Below are 17,435 nucleotides of genomic sequence, written 5' to 3' on the forward strand. Positions count from 1 at the left end.
TCAGTAATTTTTTTCAGCTCTAAAGGACAATGTGAATGGCTCTGGAACTGAGAGGAATACTACCCGCCCTACACAAATGAGAACATAAAAATTCACCTTGCAGTCTTCACAGCAAAGTCCATGAGCACACACTGCTTCTGGCCTTAAAGTACAGGTAGTAGCATTGCAGCAATGGTTTGTGCATTCCTAGAAGAAGCAAACAAAACCTGAGAACTGCATCAGCTGGAAAATCTACTGAAAAATGGATTAAATCTACAAGATGATATGACCCAGTGGGAGTGGATTAAATGCTGGAGGCACGTATATGTCTTTGATGCTCAGATTTTCCATTTCCTGAAATAGTCTACAGGGCCTTCAGAGAACTGCAGATGACCAGAGAGCACCTTTAAAACACATGGACTAGGGAATGCTGTGCACTTATATAGTGGATTTTAGCCCAGAATCTCTAAATGCTCAGGCAAAGATTGCAGTAATTACACATTTTATGCCTGTGATTTCACCACAGAACTTACAAGTTATGGTATTTGTTATTTTTTCCACTGCTTAACCCTAATCTATCTAGATAGAAGAAGCATAACATCTTGTTCCATGACATTGAGCAACTGTTCCCCTCTTTCCCCCCTGAAATTGTTTTAAAATGTTTCAAAACTCAAAGCATGTCCTCCTTCATCTTCTTTTTGCTATGCTATAAAACATATCTTCGGTTTTTCATTTTCTTTTTGCCTAATTTTTACTGAGGTGGTAAACCTACATCTAGACTGTACCACTTCAGATTATAGATGAGAGTCACATGAGTGAATGCTTCTCCAAACAAAAACTGCCCGCCACCCTCTGACAAAACTAGGTAAGAGGGCTAGGCTAGAACCCTTCTTCCTAACTTTTAAAATTCTATGTAGAAGGAATTGTTCTGTATATAAAAATCATGAGAGCCCATGGCCTTCAGTCTGAAATGATACAATCTAGACAGCTTTATCACCTAACTGAGAGCAGAAACTATGGCTCTCTGTCCATCTATAAAAGACAAATTGCACACGCACAGTCCTGAGCTGATTTGGGACCATGTGAGGAGGAGAGAATTTCACCCTTTAACCTCCATTCAGTTAAAAATGGCATCCTCGCAGTGTTATCAGTGTTTTAAAAGAAAAAAGCATCTTTTAAAATCCTACCTTTTCTCTTTAAAATCCTAACAATAGTGCAAGAAGACGGGTTTCCATTAACAAAACTGAATATTGGATAGTTAAATTCCCTCTCTCTCTCTCTCACTTCTGAATTATGGCTGCGCATACACAATTTGCCTTTTGCAGACAACAATCTGAGATGTTCATCATGTCTCTTTGTTCCTTCAGAATTTGCCCTTTAAGTAATTTTCCTCTAGAACCCTATCATTGTTCTGTTTCTCCTGTGAATTGTTTCCAGCTTATCTTGTACTGATCAGAACTGGCATGGTACATAAATAAGATCTAGTCTCTGACTGCACTGAGTAAGTATCATTGTTTCTTGAGTCCTAGAAATGATGCTCCAGCTAATGCAATTTGAAAGAACATTAGCCTTTCTTGCCACAATATCACATTGTCATGTTCATTATCCTCTATAAACTCTAATGTTTCTCAGAAGAGCTGCCAATCTCCTTATCCCTGTCTTTATACTTGGGCAATTGGCCCCATATGCATTTGTTTTCTTTTAAAAATGTATTCAGTATATCCTGCCCTGACTTGGATAGCCCAGGTGAGCCTGATCTTGTCAGATCTCAAAAGCCTTGGTTAGTAATTGGATGAGAGACCTCCAGAGAAGATTGAAGACTGGGGTTGCAGGGGCAGGCAGTGGCAAATCACCTCTGTTAGTCTCTTGCCATGAAAACCCTACCAGGAGTTGGCATGTCAGCTATGACTTGAGGGCACCACTCACTCAATGTATATAGCTACTAATTTACATGGTGTTTTACCAAGATTCATGGAGGGAAGGTCCTTTCTTTTCCCTTTCCTACAAGTTCCTTTTCCCTATTTTTCTTTCTAAAATTTTGTTTTCTTGCTATGTATTTTTGCTCAGCCCATTGACTTGTTTTGCTGATATACTTCCATTTTCAAACATTTCTAGTATTCATTATTATTCTGTTGAATGAAAACTAAAATTGAATGGATCCATTTAGCCTTGTAAGGTTAATGGCAGACTTCAAATATATAAAGACAACAAGGAATGGGAATTGTTCTGAACAGATCCACAAAAAATTGTATGGAGGAGATAGTACAAAGGGAATTTTCTGGATCCTAACCTATGCATTTCTGTGATCCCAGACATATAATCCTTCATAGTTTCCCGAAGTACCACTACTTGGAGCTGAACCTAAACATTATTAAAGTCCTGACAGCTCCAAGCGAGCCTCTGGATTAATTTTTGAACATATGTCTGCATGCATACGTGTGTGAGGAACAGCAGGTTTATGAGTAAATTAATCCATGAATTTTCTCTTGTCAAAGTAGCAGTTTTAAACTATTTATTTCTAAACAGTGAAACAAACCTAGGAAAGATGACAGAGAACAGAATACAGGAAGTACTATCAATAAGCATCTTGCCACCTAAGTGATAGATCTAGGTTCCCTCGCAATATGGCATCTGGGCCTGAAGAAAAGGAGGCAAAGCCTTCGGCCTTTTGTGCTCCTATTTCAGGAATTTCCAAAGATTGAGGAGTTCCCATTCCCACCAGTCAGAAAGCGGTGAGCCAGCTGAAAATTTCCACCAAGAAGAATCTAACCATTCTTAATGTCTATCTGTTGTTAAGAGGGTTTTAAAAAATTCTTTTCAAAAAGCATAGTAGCTCGAACTTGGGTCCTATTCAATGCCTATCATATTTTCATTTCATTCTTGACTTCCAACAAAATTGTAGTCTGAACATGCGGCTCTCCCAGCAGCAGCAGAATGCAGCTCAAGCTGGGAGCCGTCCTTTGCGGCCTCGCCCTGGAGGAAAGGAGACAGGCTCCCTTCCCAGGCATCCTGGGCTTAGCCGGGGGGCGGAGCCAAGAGCCTGATTCAGGCGGCTCCTCTCTTCCCAGCTGCAGTCTCTTTGAGTGCTCGGTGAAACAAGAGCTCTTTGCTCTGCCTTCCTTTGAGTGGTGAAGCTGAAGGGAGGAATGTGTGCTGAACAAACATTGATGGCGGCAGTGGAGGCAGCTGGAAAGCAGCGATAGCAGTCAGCTCTTGGAGGCTGTCAGAGGTGGCTGGCGGCTGGCGGCTGCAGCTGCAGCGCACAATACAGGCCAGGGTTTCAGGGCCTGTTGGGGCTAGAGTAATTGAGCAGTTTAATTGAGCAGGCTGGTGGGGCACTGGGGTGGCAGGCAGCTAGGCTGTATTGGAGGGACTTTGGCCCAACTTGGGTGTGGTCGCTCCCCTTAATAGTTGTCTTGGAGAGAGTGGGTGTTGAGAGCCCCCCCCACTCACACATAAACCCCTCTTCCTGCCATAAGCCTGTTTGTTTCCATTTAGCCTCCCCCCACCACCGGCAAGGAGTAAAATAAAGTAACTTAAAAAACAGAGCCGGTGTTCTTCACTTTGGCTTACTGGTAAAGCAGCACCTAAGCCTATATTCTTGTGGGCCATAAAAGAGGGCCTGTCTCTGCCTGATAGCCATTCTGTTGGCAGGCAGATTTGCTCAGGGCTGTGCTCGGCGCCATCTTTTGGTGGAGAATTACTGGTGGCCTGTTTCTGCCCGACAGCCATTCTGTTGGCAGGCAGATTTGCTCAGGGCTGTGCTCGGCGCCATCTTGTGGTGGAGAATTACTGGTGGCCTGTCTCTGCCTGACAGCCATTCTGTTGGCAGGCAGATTTGCTCAGGGCTGTGCTTGGCGCCATCTTGTGGTGGAGAATTACTGGTGGCCTGTTTCTGCCTGACAGCCATTCTGCTGGCAGGCAGATTTGCTCAGGACTGTGCTCGGCACCATCTTGTGTGGCAGCTTGGTACTGCTCCTGGCAATTGCTACTTTTGCTGGGGCTTAGTGCTACCTGTCAGGGCTACCGTCAGCAGTTGGTTAAGGGGTAAAGCTGCGAGCCAGTCCAACACATTATTAACGGTTGCTGTGTCATCATTTGGGAATGTTTATGCTGCTCAGAAAAGGGGGTGGCCCATCAATGGGGAAGTGGCCTGTAAATGGCCAGTGCCGCGTAACCCTACTCGGGCTCTGTCTCCCTCAAACGAGGATGATGGCCCAGGCAGGCAGGAACTTATGGAGCGCATTGTTGCTCTTGAGAGGGCTAGGAGTGGTACAGCATCAGCTGTTGCGCCTGTTTAGCCACGCAAAGGTGCTAAAAGAATTACAATTGCTGCTTTTAATAAGGATTTTGTCTCTTGTCTTTCTGCCCTGGAGGGAGTATCAGGAGTGGTGGCAAGTGATGGAGGCAGCAGCCAGGACCATCCAACATGAACTGAGAGTGTGGCTGACATTGACCAGGAATGGTCAGCTGACAGTGGGCAAGTTGCCATAGCAGTGGAACGACCCATGCCTGATGGTACGGATCCTTTGCCCAAGCAGAGTGCCACTTGGCCCGGGGGCTCTTTGGGGCAGGTAGCTGCGCTCCTGCATCTTCTGTTTTGGAGACATATCCCATGCTTGGTTGACCTTCTGCAGGCCCAACTATTTGGCCTAGTTATGCCAGACGCTCCTTGCACCTCCAGCAGGTGCAAGTACTGCCTGTATTGGGCTGTGCTACCAGTTGGGATGGATAGGCCTTCCCTCTGTCTGTGACTGGGTGGCCTTTTGGTTATGGCAAGCAGATGGGCCTGGCCCCTTATGGACCCCAGGGATATGGCATGGTTCCTTATAGGACACTTCCCCCGGGAGATATGGCATTGCCTGCAGGGGCGGGGGGAATATACAAAGGGTTAGTACATGGATGACTTTACCCTTCTCTTCAGGGAACGGGAGAAGAAGGATATAGATGATCTGTACAATAGGGATAAGGAGAAGATCCGCTGCAGGCAGATTGTCAGGAACTGGATTCATTGGTTGTCTGGGTTCCTGGTTTATGCAGGGGTATTGGCTAGGGCACAGCCAGGTAGGGCTCTCCCCCTTTTCCAATACATGAATATTATATACAGGGGGTACATCGACTTTGAGGGGGCAGCTTGGTTGATATAGCTGTGGGTGCAGGTCATGGCCCTTGCCAAGTCCAACCTCAGAAATAGGAGCGAGAGTGGTCATATGATTATTCTGCCCTCTCAGGGTTCAGGTTCCCACACTTCTGCAGGGCAGCAAGTTTAAATACGGCTGCTTTGTTGGGACTTCACGTCCGAGGAACTTTGCAACAAAAAAGTGGGCAACTATATGCATGACTGCCCTGCATGCATGGGAACCCACCCATAATCTGCCTGCCCCAAAGGAAGACAGGGTGGGAAATGCTTTGGGGGCAGTGGTGGCCAACAAGAGCCTGGAAAAGGGGCCCAGCCCAGTAAAGCTGAGGGTACTTGAATGGTTTCTTCAGGTCTCCCCAAGGCGCAGGGTGCTGACTATTCGTCCATTGTTTAGATGACTTTTTGATGTCTGGGCCAGCTGGCATGGGGCAGTGTGCCAGGCTTTTGGCAGGGGTCATGGAGTTTTCAGAGGAACTGGGGGTTCCTTTAGCTCATGAGAAAACCGAGAGACCATTTGTTGTCATAGCGTTCTTGGGAATAGAACTGGACACAGTACAACAGACCTTAAGGTTGCCCTTAGAGACGGTGGTAGATCTTGGGCTCGATTGGAGGGCTGCTTGAGTGGAGCCTAGATATCTCTCCTTGAGTTGCGGCAATTAGTTGGCCATTTAAACTTTGCCTGTAAGGCAGTTGCGCCTGGGAGGGCTTTCCTCAGGTGGCGGTGCGATGCTATGAGGGCCTTACGGTTGCCCCATCAGAGTTTAAGAATTAATAAGGGCATGTGGGATGACCTTTTGGTGTGGAAGGAATTCCTTTACACCTTTAATGAGGTGACTTTTTGGAGGGAGGAGCTTTTGCTAGAAGCCGAACTTCAAGTCACCTCTGATGCCTCCTGGTCTACAGGCTTTGGAGTCTTTTTTAGGGGGCATTGGTGTGCTGACCAATGGCCCGCTGATTGTGTAGCCCAGGGATTGTCCAAAGAACTTACGTTTTTGGAGTCCTTTCCCTTGTTAGTGGCCGTGTGGCTTTGGGGATCACACTTGGCGAACCGAGCTGTCCACTTTTGGTCTGACAACTTGGCTGTCATGCACGTGGTCAAAACCATGGCATCTAGATCCCCCAGGGTGATGAGGCTGGTAAGGGCCTTTACATTGAAATGTGTGCAGATGAACATTTTGTTCAGGGCCAGGCATGTTCCAGGTGTTAACAACGGTGTGGCAGATGCTTTGTCTTGCCAACAGATGGAACGATTCTGGCAGCTTGCCCCCTGGACCGACAGGCAACCAGCGAGGATGCCCCAGGAGCTTTGGGAGCTTGGACGGCGGAAGTAAATAGAACAATCCAGCTGTCCATTGCCCCCAGTACACGCCAGGCCTACGACCGTGCGGTCGGGTAGCTTTACCAGTTCAGGGTGTCGGCGAGGCTCCAGCAGTTGTGGCTCATTCCACCTGAGCACTTGATGCACTTTGTGTAGTACAGCGGGGCCGGGGCCTTCCAGTGAGGTCCATCAGGGGTCGGTTGGCCGCTTTAGCCTTCGCCAGCAAAGCACGTGGCTTACCTGAATTCACGGGTGTCTTCAGGATTAGAAAGATGCTGGAAGGCTGGGCCAGGGGAATAAAAATGCCACGTGACCCGAGGCAGCCCATCTCGGCATCAGTTCTTAAGGGACTGGGGACCACATGGGCGGAAGTCTGCTTGTCAGCGTTTGAATGGAAGCTTTTCCACGCTTCTGCCCTAATGGCATTTTTTGGAGCTCTGTGAGTTAGTGAGCTGATGGCCTCATCGTGTACAGACATGTCTGGCCAGGCACTGAATGCCTGGGACATTAAATTTGTTGGGGATAAAGTCTCCATTGGGATCAGACGGTCCAAGACTGACCAGCACCAGCAGGGGAGCCCCTTGCTTTTGGGCCCCTGCTCTGAGCAGGAGCTGTGCCCTGTTAAGGCCCTCAAGGAATATGTCATGCTTTGTGGGGATGACCGAGGGGTTTTATTCCGCCACGAAGATGGGGCCCCACTGACTAAATATCAGTTTGGGCGGTGACAGAGAGGGCCCTTAAGAATCTTGGCTTGTCAGGAGTCATGTTTGGAACCCAGACTGACCAGCGGCAGTGGGGAAGCACCTTGCTTTTGGGCCCCTGCTCTGAGCAGGGGCTGTGCCCTGTTAAGGCCCTCAAGGAATATGTCACGCTTCATGGGGATGACCAAGGGGTCTTATTCCACCACGAAGATCAGGCCCCACTGACAAAATATCAGTTTTGGGCGGTGACAGAGAGGGCACTTGAGAAGGGGGTCAAATTCGGAACCCACTCCTTCCGGATTGGTGCGGCCTCCACAGCAGCTGCTATGGGATACCCTCAGCAGGCAATTCAGAGAGTGGGCAGGTGGCGGTCAAGGGTGTTTCGGTCCTATGTCCGGCCCCTGCAGCAGTTTTAAATGGCAAACTACTTGTTCTTTCCTCAGGTGCCGTGTTGGGCCAAGAGAGGAACAGAATCCTGATTTGTGGCCACAGCATGGTGTTCTGGGCGGCCAATCAAGCCAAGAGAACACAGATGGGATCCCAGCTGGGCCTGAGCACTGTGGCCACTGTGGAGTGGCAGGGCAGGTGTGGTCTCAGATGGCCCGGCCAGCTGCCTCTCCTCTTTAGGGGACGGACGAAGCCTCCCCCACACATTGTGGTCATTCACCTGGGTGGTAATGACCTTGGGCTGGTACAGGGCAAGGCCCTGTCGATGCAGGTAGCTGAGGACCTTGAATACATAAGCAGCTGATGGACGGGTGTGCTTATAGTATGGTCAGAGATGCTACAACAACGGGTTTGGCGGGAGGCCTTTGACACTAGGGCGATAGAGAGGGCCCGATGCAAGGCTAACCATGCCATTAAGAGGTCTTCGGGGCAAGGCTTGGGTATTTATTTGCCACACCCCAAGATTAGGGCCGAATTTGCCCACCTCTACAGAGGCGACGGTGTCCACCTGGCACCTGAGGGCAATGATATTTTCCTAGATGACCTGCGGCAAGGGCTTTGGGTGGCTCTAGGCCACCGGTGGGGCGCGAGGGTCTAAGCAGAGGCTTGACCCTTGCGGTGGCAGGAGATTTTGGGAATAGGGTGCGGGCTGGTGAGCACCCTGTGGCGCTTCCCCTTGAATGGGGACAGGGCTGCCATTAAGGGCGGTATGCATGCTTGTGGCTACCGTACGCTGGCAGAAACCTGCGGGGATCCTCAATACAAGGCCTCCCCTCATGCCGTGCGGCTGGGTGTGTAACAGGTGCTTCAATGGGGATCCATGGCCTGGCAGCCTGGGTTGCAGCCATTCAAAGGATGGCCTACAACCGGGGGCGTGGGGCTCGCCCAGACAGGTCAAGGCGGAGGTCCGGAGTTGACCCCAGGGCTTGACCTGTACCGCTTAGTTAGCTCTTGCCATGCATTACCTTTATGGTCATTTAATAAACGGCCCTTTATTCCAAGTCTGTGTCTGTCTCTTCCTTCCGGCTGGGGTTGCAATGCGGCTCTCCCAGCAGCAGCAGAATGCAGCTCAAGCTGGGAGCCGTTCTTTGTGGCCCCGCCCTGGAGGAAAGGAGACAGGCTCCCTTCCCAGGCATCCTGGGCTTAGCCGGGGGGTGGAGCCAAGAGCCTGATTCAGGCGGCTCCTCTCTTCCCGGCTGCAGTCTCTTTGAGTGCTTGGCCCACCCACCTCACCCTGTTTTTAGTGCAGGAATAGCGGGCTGCTGGGTCCAGAGCCAGGTAGGAATTTTTTCCCTCTTTTCCCTGATTGGCCTTTGGGAAGGGTTTTTTTTTTGCCTGCCTTGCACTAATGGCAGTGTTCTGAGTTATTGTTGGGTTGTGCTGTTTAGTTAGTAGTTGGCAGGAGATTTTGGGAATAGGGTGCGGGCTGGTGAGCACCCTGTGGCGATTCCCCTTGAATGGGGACAGGGCTGCCATTAAGGGCGGTATGCATGCTTGCGGCTACTGTACACTGGCAGAAACCTGCGGGGATCCTCAATACAAGGCCTCCCCTCATGCCGTGCGGCTGGGGCGTAACAGGTGCTTCAATGGGGATCCATGGCCTGGCAGCCTGGGTTGCAGCCATTCAAAGGATGGCCTACACCCGGGGGCGTGGGGCTCACCCAGACAGGTCAAGGCGGAGGTCCGGAGTTGACCCCAGGGCTTGACCTGTACCGCTTAGTTAGCTCTTGCCGTGCATTACCTTTATGGTCATTTAATAAACGGCCCTTTATTCCAAGTCTGTGTCTGTCTCTTCCTTCCGGCTGGGGTTACAATACACTATTCACCCGGACAGATACCTCATGAGAGGTTGTGAAAACTTTATTGTCTGAAAACTGTGTCAATAATGATGGAATGGGCATAGGGTTGCCAGGTCCCTTGACTCCCCCAGCAGGAGATTGGGAGCTTGGCACTTACCCTACCTTGTCCTGGGTCTTTTTCTTCAGCTTGTGTGATGATATCACTTCTGTGAAGTGACATCATCGTGCAGGTCAAAGGTGGCCACACGGGGCAAAGGGCCCTCCCCCGGGCTTCCCAAGCAGCACAATTCGGCCTGAAATGGGCCCATTGTGGGGTGTTGTGGGGCACGATCGGGTTGCTGTGGCCATGGGAGCATGCTCCCCCCACCGGCCAAGTAAGTGGGCATGGGAGAGGGAAGGGTGGGAGCAGGGGATCTCCTGCCCCAGGCAGGGGAATGGCAGCCCTAGCGACTCAGCGTGCCTTGGACACTGGGGGTGTTGACTGTGTCTCTGTGTATGTGTAACTCTTTTGATAGTAAGCTGCTTCTCTTTCGCTAAGGCAGGAATGCCTCCTCCATCTCTGTGTCTCTGGAAGATTTTCCCTTCCTCTTGCCTTATGGTTTTCCAAAGGAGAAGGATATGTTTCTCAGAGCTCCTGCTATGAAGGCCTCATCCACAGACCCTCCTGCAGCCTCACTGCCAGATTCTGGATGTGATTTATTAACAGGGCAAGTGACTCTTTAGATTAGGATTCTTTCTTTCTACTCCAAGATATTGCTATGGATGGAATCTACCTCATTAAAATGTAAGCTCTATCTTTCTACAGTTTGTCTGAGGATTCATTACTGCACATTGGGATAAATGCTTCTGACTAAGTAACTCTGCCACCAAAACAAAATACAACTAATTCCTAATAAGAAAGAGCTCTCAGAAAATACTGGATTTACTTCAGAGGTTACAGTCAAAAGAGGAAGATAAATCAATGGCACCTGAATAACCATTCTCTGTACAGATAGAAGCACCATTCAGCAGTGTGTTAAGTCTGTCTGACTTCCATACAGAAGAGCACCAACATGGTGTTGGGAACATAAGCAAAAGTAACTTACGGAAAATCATGTTCACAAGCTATCACTCCTTTAAAGATGGGCCTTTAAACAAGATATGTTCAACTGATTATTCTATTGTCTTGTCCAATAGCAGAGGGAAGAAAGCATCAGTGTGTGTGTGTGTGTGTGTGTGTGTGTGTGTGTATGCAAAGCTCTCAATGGGCATCAGCTGGAAAGAAAAGCACAGATGCTTTTCTTTAAAAGCATAGGGACTTTTCTTTAAAAAAAATCTTTCAGCATTTTAATCAACACATTTATGCAAATGATGCATTTGAGATAGTAGTGCTACTACAGTGAGAAAAGAAAGGTAATATATTTCTACCTTAATTAAAGCCTGAAAGCTAGCATGTATAACCTCAAACTATCTATATGACATTCTAAAGCACTTCTATTTAATCTGGAGAGAATCATTCTGAAATGTATAATACATTACCTATGTGTGGAATGCCCAAATAAAGTACTGTGGGAACTCATACAACATATTACATGTAAAGGAAATTTTGACTTAACAGGCAAGCTTTCATTTTGGCCAAAGCAGGAGATTTTCCCTTTCCTAATATTAGAGGCACATTGGGAGGTGAGGCCTAGAGGTCTCCTGCAATTACAGCTCATCTCCAGACAACAGAAATCAGTTCTTCTGGAGAAAATGGCTGCTTTATCACAGCTTTTTTTCAGGGGGAACGCGGGGGAATGGAGTTCCGGCACCTCTTGAGAATACTCGGCAATAGTGCTTGAAAATAATATGATTTCAAAGAATCCCATGTATTTCTTCCTCATTTCCCTCTTCAGAGTTCCACCACCTCTTTTCCCAGAAAAAACCCCCTGTGATATTATACCTTCGGAGGTCTCTCCGCTCCCCAATTCCCATCCTCCACAGGATCCACCCCTTAATATCTAAGAATTTCCCAACCCAGAGTCGGCAACCTTACACATTAGTAATCTAGAAGAGAAAAGGCACATACAAGAACTAGAACTATAACAAACTGTATATCCATAGCATTCTGGAATTAAATATAACACAATGAAGGAATCCTAACACATTGGTCTGATTTTGGAAATAAGATAAAAATAATTCAGAATTTCAAAATTTGTATAAGGAGAATTTTGGAAGTAACTGTAATCTAGTTAGTCCAGTATTCTCTTTCCATCAGTTTCCAGCGAGATACCTCTGGGTAGCATACAAGCTGGATAAAAATGTGACAGGTCTGTATCGATTACTTTTAAAGTCATTTTAACCCTTCAGGATTACTGATATAGTAAAAGAATCCCAGAATTAAGCAGTGAAGCCTTCTTCCTCCAAGTCTGAGAACAGGGCTAAGAAGCCACAGGTGCTCTCAGAGGAACAGGCAGGGAACAGCTTACATGCTAAAAGACCATGAAGCAAGATGCAAGTTTAGCAATTTATTGTTAAGATTAGCGCATTCTTTTGGGGCCCTTCTGTATGAAATATATGGGAAAATTCAGAAGTATTGTAAATTGAATGATACAGCTGGAGCAGCACGCAAACCCAGAAAGAGGTGGAGTGATGTCAAAGAGTCACTGGGATTGCAAAACCTTGCTTAAGCCTTTGCTTGAACTCACACAAATCTCTTCTAAGATAAACTGCTGCAACTGACCTTTGACTCACTGACACGGAACTCAATAGAAAAAGGTTCCTAGAAAGACAGATAGTTCAGCTCATTGAAACTCAGAGCGAGAAGGTGCAAAATCCATTGAGAAAAGATTCTTGCTTCTGTCCACTGTTGCCAAGTAGGCCCCCTCCCCTGCTTTAAGGCCTGCCATGAACTGTGTTAAAGTTTCCTGCATTACTGTTTCACTGCTGCACAAAGATTGCTTTGCACGTGTGTGTGTGTTAATACACGTGTCAGTTTCCTGCCTGCGTGTCAATTACCTTGCTGCTGCAATAGACTGTGCAGTTCCCTGACTCCATGTTTGGATAACTGCACAAAAGGACTCTATTTCTGGGCAGCCCTGCCCTGACTTGTATCTGGACTTCCTAGTGTGTGTTTGGACTGTGTTACAAGTGTGCCTTGTGCCTGCACTGCCATCTGCCACGGACCGTGCCTGTTCCCTGCCTTGGACTGTGTTTTAAAGTGTTGTTCCCCCTGCCTCCATGGAAGCCTGCCTCATATGGGCCCAAGCCGCTGCTAGCAGCCGGGCGCCTGCCGGGGAAACCTCCAGCGAGCCTGGCTAGGCGCTCCCTGGTCAGTTCCCGCCTGGAGTCTCCCACGGGTCGGTCCCCAAGCTTGCCCTCGCTACCGGGCAGCCTGCTATCCAGCCCAGCTATGCCCAGCCGGCATCCATGTTCTTAGGCAACCAGAAGACCCAGAGGAAAAGACTGCTTTGGGAAGCCATTTCGGCGAAGCGGGCACACCACGTCCGCAGCGAGAGTACCTCGCCCTGCTCTGCATATCTTAGGAGCCACCCAGGAGAAGAACTAAGTGCCGACCATCCCAAGCACTTAGAGAATGCATCTCAAAGAAACCTCCGCATTCCAGAGCTGATGACATCAGGACAAGCCCTGTCCGCTGGAACATCCTTTCAGCCCACTTGGATTTCCCCCTCCCTCTTTTGTCCCCTCTTCCTGAGGTGTCACTTATCACAATCTGATTATTAAAGTGGCCCATCCAAGCCATTCAGTAGCCCATTAGAACCTTTGTTTTAAACTGTGAGAACCACCAAGTACAGCACCAGCCCAAGGGTACGTTTTGGGGTATTTAAGCTGGTCTCTCAGACCGCATGGTGCGCGTGCCATCCTATCCAGAACCCCTCGCTGTCCGTCTGTGGTCCCAGTGCTGGCATTGGGCCACCCTCGCTGCTGTGTCTCTGCTTCGCTCCAGGATTGTGAGTATTTCCCTTATCATCGTTGGGAACCTGCTAATGCGAAAGTCTCTACATTTCCTACTCTGTATTTCTTAGGTCTTGTATGTTCTTTGTATGCTTGTGCAAGTTTAGGCTTACGCCACACTAAATACACGTGTTTGGAACCTTATTTGTAGTCTGCCTCTTTTTCACTTGAGTGTCTGGGATCGGGACCTCCGTAGACATAGGTTAAGATCCGCGCTAATTTTAAGTTACAGACTGCTACAGCTAATTCCCCATTATAATAAAGAGCAGTTCTGGTAACACCACTACTGAAGCTACTCAGTCTGACTTTGTTCTCTGCTGCTGAACAAAGGGTGAATGGCTAAACACCAAGTAGACTTAGTATTACTAATAGGGGGTGAGATAATACAATGAGTTGCATGTACTTTTTATCTGATTATTTGTAACTAAGGAGTTTTGCTTGAATGAACGCATACTTTAATTCATGAATCTATTTTGCCTCAACTGTCTCTGACTGAAATCAAAAGAACCTGTAGACGTTGTGGTTAATTATCCGGAATGACGTACAGCATTAGAGTGACAAGATTCTTCTTCCCATTTTCTGAGTGCACAGCTTTTCCCTGGGTATTTCTTGGGTTGGTAAATATTAATCTTGTGGAAAACAGTTTCTCAATGACCTTAAATGCCTTCACAAAATCTAGTGTGAACAAAGACCAACAACACAATAATGTCTGCTAGAAGTTTTGAGTATCACCACTTCATTCCAATAGCTAATAAAAATGAGTTTTAATTGCAGGTGCCGTATACAGTTACACACAGAACAACTTGATATCTTCAAGGATTAGGGTAATATTGATGTGCTGATACTGGTCTAAATTACTTAGCTAATGTAACATTAACTAATATAATGTATTTGCTGATACCTCACAGTTTACTCTAGAAGATTTGGACTGAAATCAATCACACCTGGACCACAATTTTAACAAAACAAAGAAAGAAGCAACAGTTTAAACCACTTTGTGACAATATTGATTTTTACTCTAAAAGGTATCAGTAACATTCAGAAATAAAAATGGGAAAGACAGAAAGAATTTGCAAGCTACAGACAATGTATTGACTTTACAAGCAGATAAGCCTACTTTTTCTACCCTGCAACCCAGAAGAACAAGTGAGCTGTCAGGAAATTCTTATGGCTGGGATCAATTCAATAAACTATATGGAAAAAGAGCCATTTTTTGCATTATAAATGTCCCTTAGTCTAATTTGTATGCAGTGCTATGTTTATTAGAGGAGACAAATCCATCACCCACTGATAGATTTAGTTCTGATTATCTGGAAAAGTCCAATACCAATGGTGAAGACTAAGGCCTAATTGAAGAAGGGGTATCTAATCACTCTAGTCCAAGAAGATCTGATTAAACAAAATGAGCTAAAAGGAATAATAAGGTTTTGGAAACAGTCTAGTATCAGGCAGCCTGGACAGGCCATTTAGCTATGAGTCAAATCTGAATTCTCCCAACTCAACTCTGATAGTATCACCGCCAAACGGTACTTGAGGGAAACAAAGTTTGCAAGCACACCAGTGCCTGAATTGGGGAGAAGGAGCCTCTGCCTTCTCCACCAGGACATTTTTCCAAGCCAAAGCAACTCCGGTGGCTGTTACTTGCCACATTTCAGGGCTGCACATTCAGCATCAACTTGAGATTCAGCATTTTAGCTTGAGATAAAATGGCCCTGAAGCAAAGGCCTCTCCTCCCACACTGTACTCTGAAGCCTAGTTGGGCCCAGTGCCCTCTCAAACCTTGCTTTCCTCAAGCTGGGCAGTGGCATGTTCAGTTTGGGGGGACGCCTACCCAACTGATAGCCAAATGTCTCCTCTAGTTTGGCTCAAAGTGGGAACTACAATGAAGAAGGCACAGGATATTGTAGATGCCAGGTCAGCTATCTTAAGTGCATGAACAGCCAGCAGGTAGAAGCCTGAGGAGGACCTTAATTAGGCAGTAACAAGCAATAACGATAGTCCTACCTCAAGTTCCCCACAGTCGCATTCCTCTCCTTCTTCTACATAGCCATTCCCACACTTTGGGCCACCAAATGATTCCTTAACTTCTGGTAGGTTGAAGAGACACATCCCCACTCCTTTTTCCAAACTGTTTTCCAGGTCTTTTTTGCTGCAACTGCTAAACACCGCGGGAAACGGATAGCTGGAGTGAAAGACAGGAAAAAGAAATGGCCATTATTGTGGAACTGTAGATCCGAATGCATCCCACACTAAAACTCTTCTAACCAATTCAACAAATCAGCATAACTATGTGGACAGAATGGAGATGGAAAGCACCATATTACAATGAGTATTGTTTGGAAAATATTAAAAATGTTCATTAATTTCACTACATTTAATGCCATGTGATGTAGTAATTAGAATATCAGACAAGGATCTTTGAGATTTGCCACGGAAGCTTCCTGGGTCACCTTGTGCCAGTTGTACACTCTCAGTCACTGGGCAGTTGAAAGGATAAACTGGAGGTGAGGAGAATGACACAAGCTGCTTTGGGTCCCCACTGGGAAGGAAGGCAAGGTATAAAAGAAGTAAATAGCAGTCACAAGAATGTTTATAGAAATTCTGGATACAGTGAAACTTGGTCCTTTGGTGATCGTAATTAAATCATTGCTATGTAAGTTTTTTCCACACAGTCAGTTTATGGTGATTCAGATTCCATTCTGCTTCTCTCAATCTCCAGAGTTCCATATGAGAAAAGAAGACATGAGATGCACTGAACTCTCCCCCTTTTCCCCAACGTTTTTTCCTGTGCACATACAGCGATTTTTTTAAAAGGCCACTGTTAAGTCGTTGTTGATGTGTCTTATATGTGTGCAGAATTCTTAGTCCTGTATTCCTTCTCTCCCCAGTCCTTTTCCTGGGTGCTGATTGGTTGGTCATTCAGTGGAAACCACACCCACCCCAGCCGCAACATCATTTTTCATATGGCTGTATTATGAAATCAAGACTCCATATTCATAACTGTGCATTTTTCTCATCTGACCAACTTGTTGGCATTAGGAGAAGCCTGGCAACAAATGCTAAGCAGCCACCCCCCCCCTTTAAAATTAGGAGAGGTCATAATGCTTTTACATTCATGCATTCTACCCCTTTAAGCAATGACTGTTCTATTCCCTGATACAATCCATATTCCCCACCAATTGTTTCTTGGCTTTACTTTTTTATATCTTTCTTTATAATTGGGGCTCATGATCATGGAGATTTGGAAACTTGGGGGGCGGGGGCGGAACTCATCTCAAGAATCTGCCCTCTCCATTCCAGAACACACTCAGATTAAGCGAGGAGGCCAATGAGAGCACTGTTTTGTTTGAGCAGCAACATTTGAACATTTTGCTCTGGCAGAGAGGCACTGTTTTGTGCCAAGCAGACAATTCTAACCATACTAGAGCAATCACAAAGAACTGCAATGGCTGCAATCTGCTAGTGGAGCAAGCACGAAGAGCACTTTGTAGTTGTGTCAAAAAAAAAACTCTGCTGGGAGGAGAAAGCCAAACCAAGTGCTTGTCTTGATTGTGCTACTGATTTTTTCTTGTATGCCCTTATATTTAGAGTTTAAAAGTACCCCAAGTATTTTGACACCCCCGTTTTGTGATGTCTTGTAACCCTTTATTACTGAGAATTCTCTGCATTCCCACTGGAAGTCTGCCACTTGGATAACTGTGAGGTCCATTTGGTCAAATGCCATTTGTATCTGAATGTTAGCAAGGACATCACATCACAGACAGTATACAGGATGCCAAAGTGCACACTCTAGCTCTTTTGGGACTCCCCTTGTGATCACATTAGGTATGGACCACAGCCAACTGGCAAATAAAAGGCAAACTCTTATTTCTTTATATTCTGGAGCCTATTCATTTCCTCTCTGGGTTCAGGCAGCAATCCTGCTTTACTGTTATGTAAGGAGTCAGCTCAATAATGACTGGGCTTTCCCCCCTAAATATCTTTCATCAATCATCTATTATTAAGAACAGGATGCAATCTTAAACAGGCAAATAAGACAGTAAATAGAAGTTCCATGCTGCTAAATTGGAAAGCTTAATGAATCGATAGCTATTTCTTATACTGCAGACTGAGAAGGA

At 46.6% G+C, this 17,435-nt stretch overlaps 1 protein-coding gene across 1 annotated transcript in view; it reads right to left on the minus strand.

The window, feature by feature from the left end:
* The window catches only part of ADAM12 (ADAM metallopeptidase domain 12), a 391,488-nt gene that overhangs the window by 50,182 nt on the left and 323,871 nt on the right, over nucleotides 1–17,435 (minus strand). Inside the window, exons 12-13 of the mRNA XM_054982517.1 lie at nucleotides 15,322–15,499; nucleotides 97–186 (exon numbers count right to left, since the gene is read on the minus strand). Of these exons, the coding sequence (XP_054838492.1) occupies nucleotides 97–186; nucleotides 15,322–15,499 (268 nt within the window). The remainder of the gene's footprint in view (nucleotides 1–96; nucleotides 187–15,321; nucleotides 15,500–17,435) is intronic.

This window comes from Eublepharis macularius, chromosome 6, assembly GCF_028583425.1.
Source record: "Eublepharis macularius isolate TG4126 chromosome 6, MPM_Emac_v1.0, whole genome shotgun sequence".
NCBI lineage: Eukaryota > Metazoa > Chordata > Lepidosauria > Squamata > Eublepharidae > Eublepharis > Eublepharis macularius.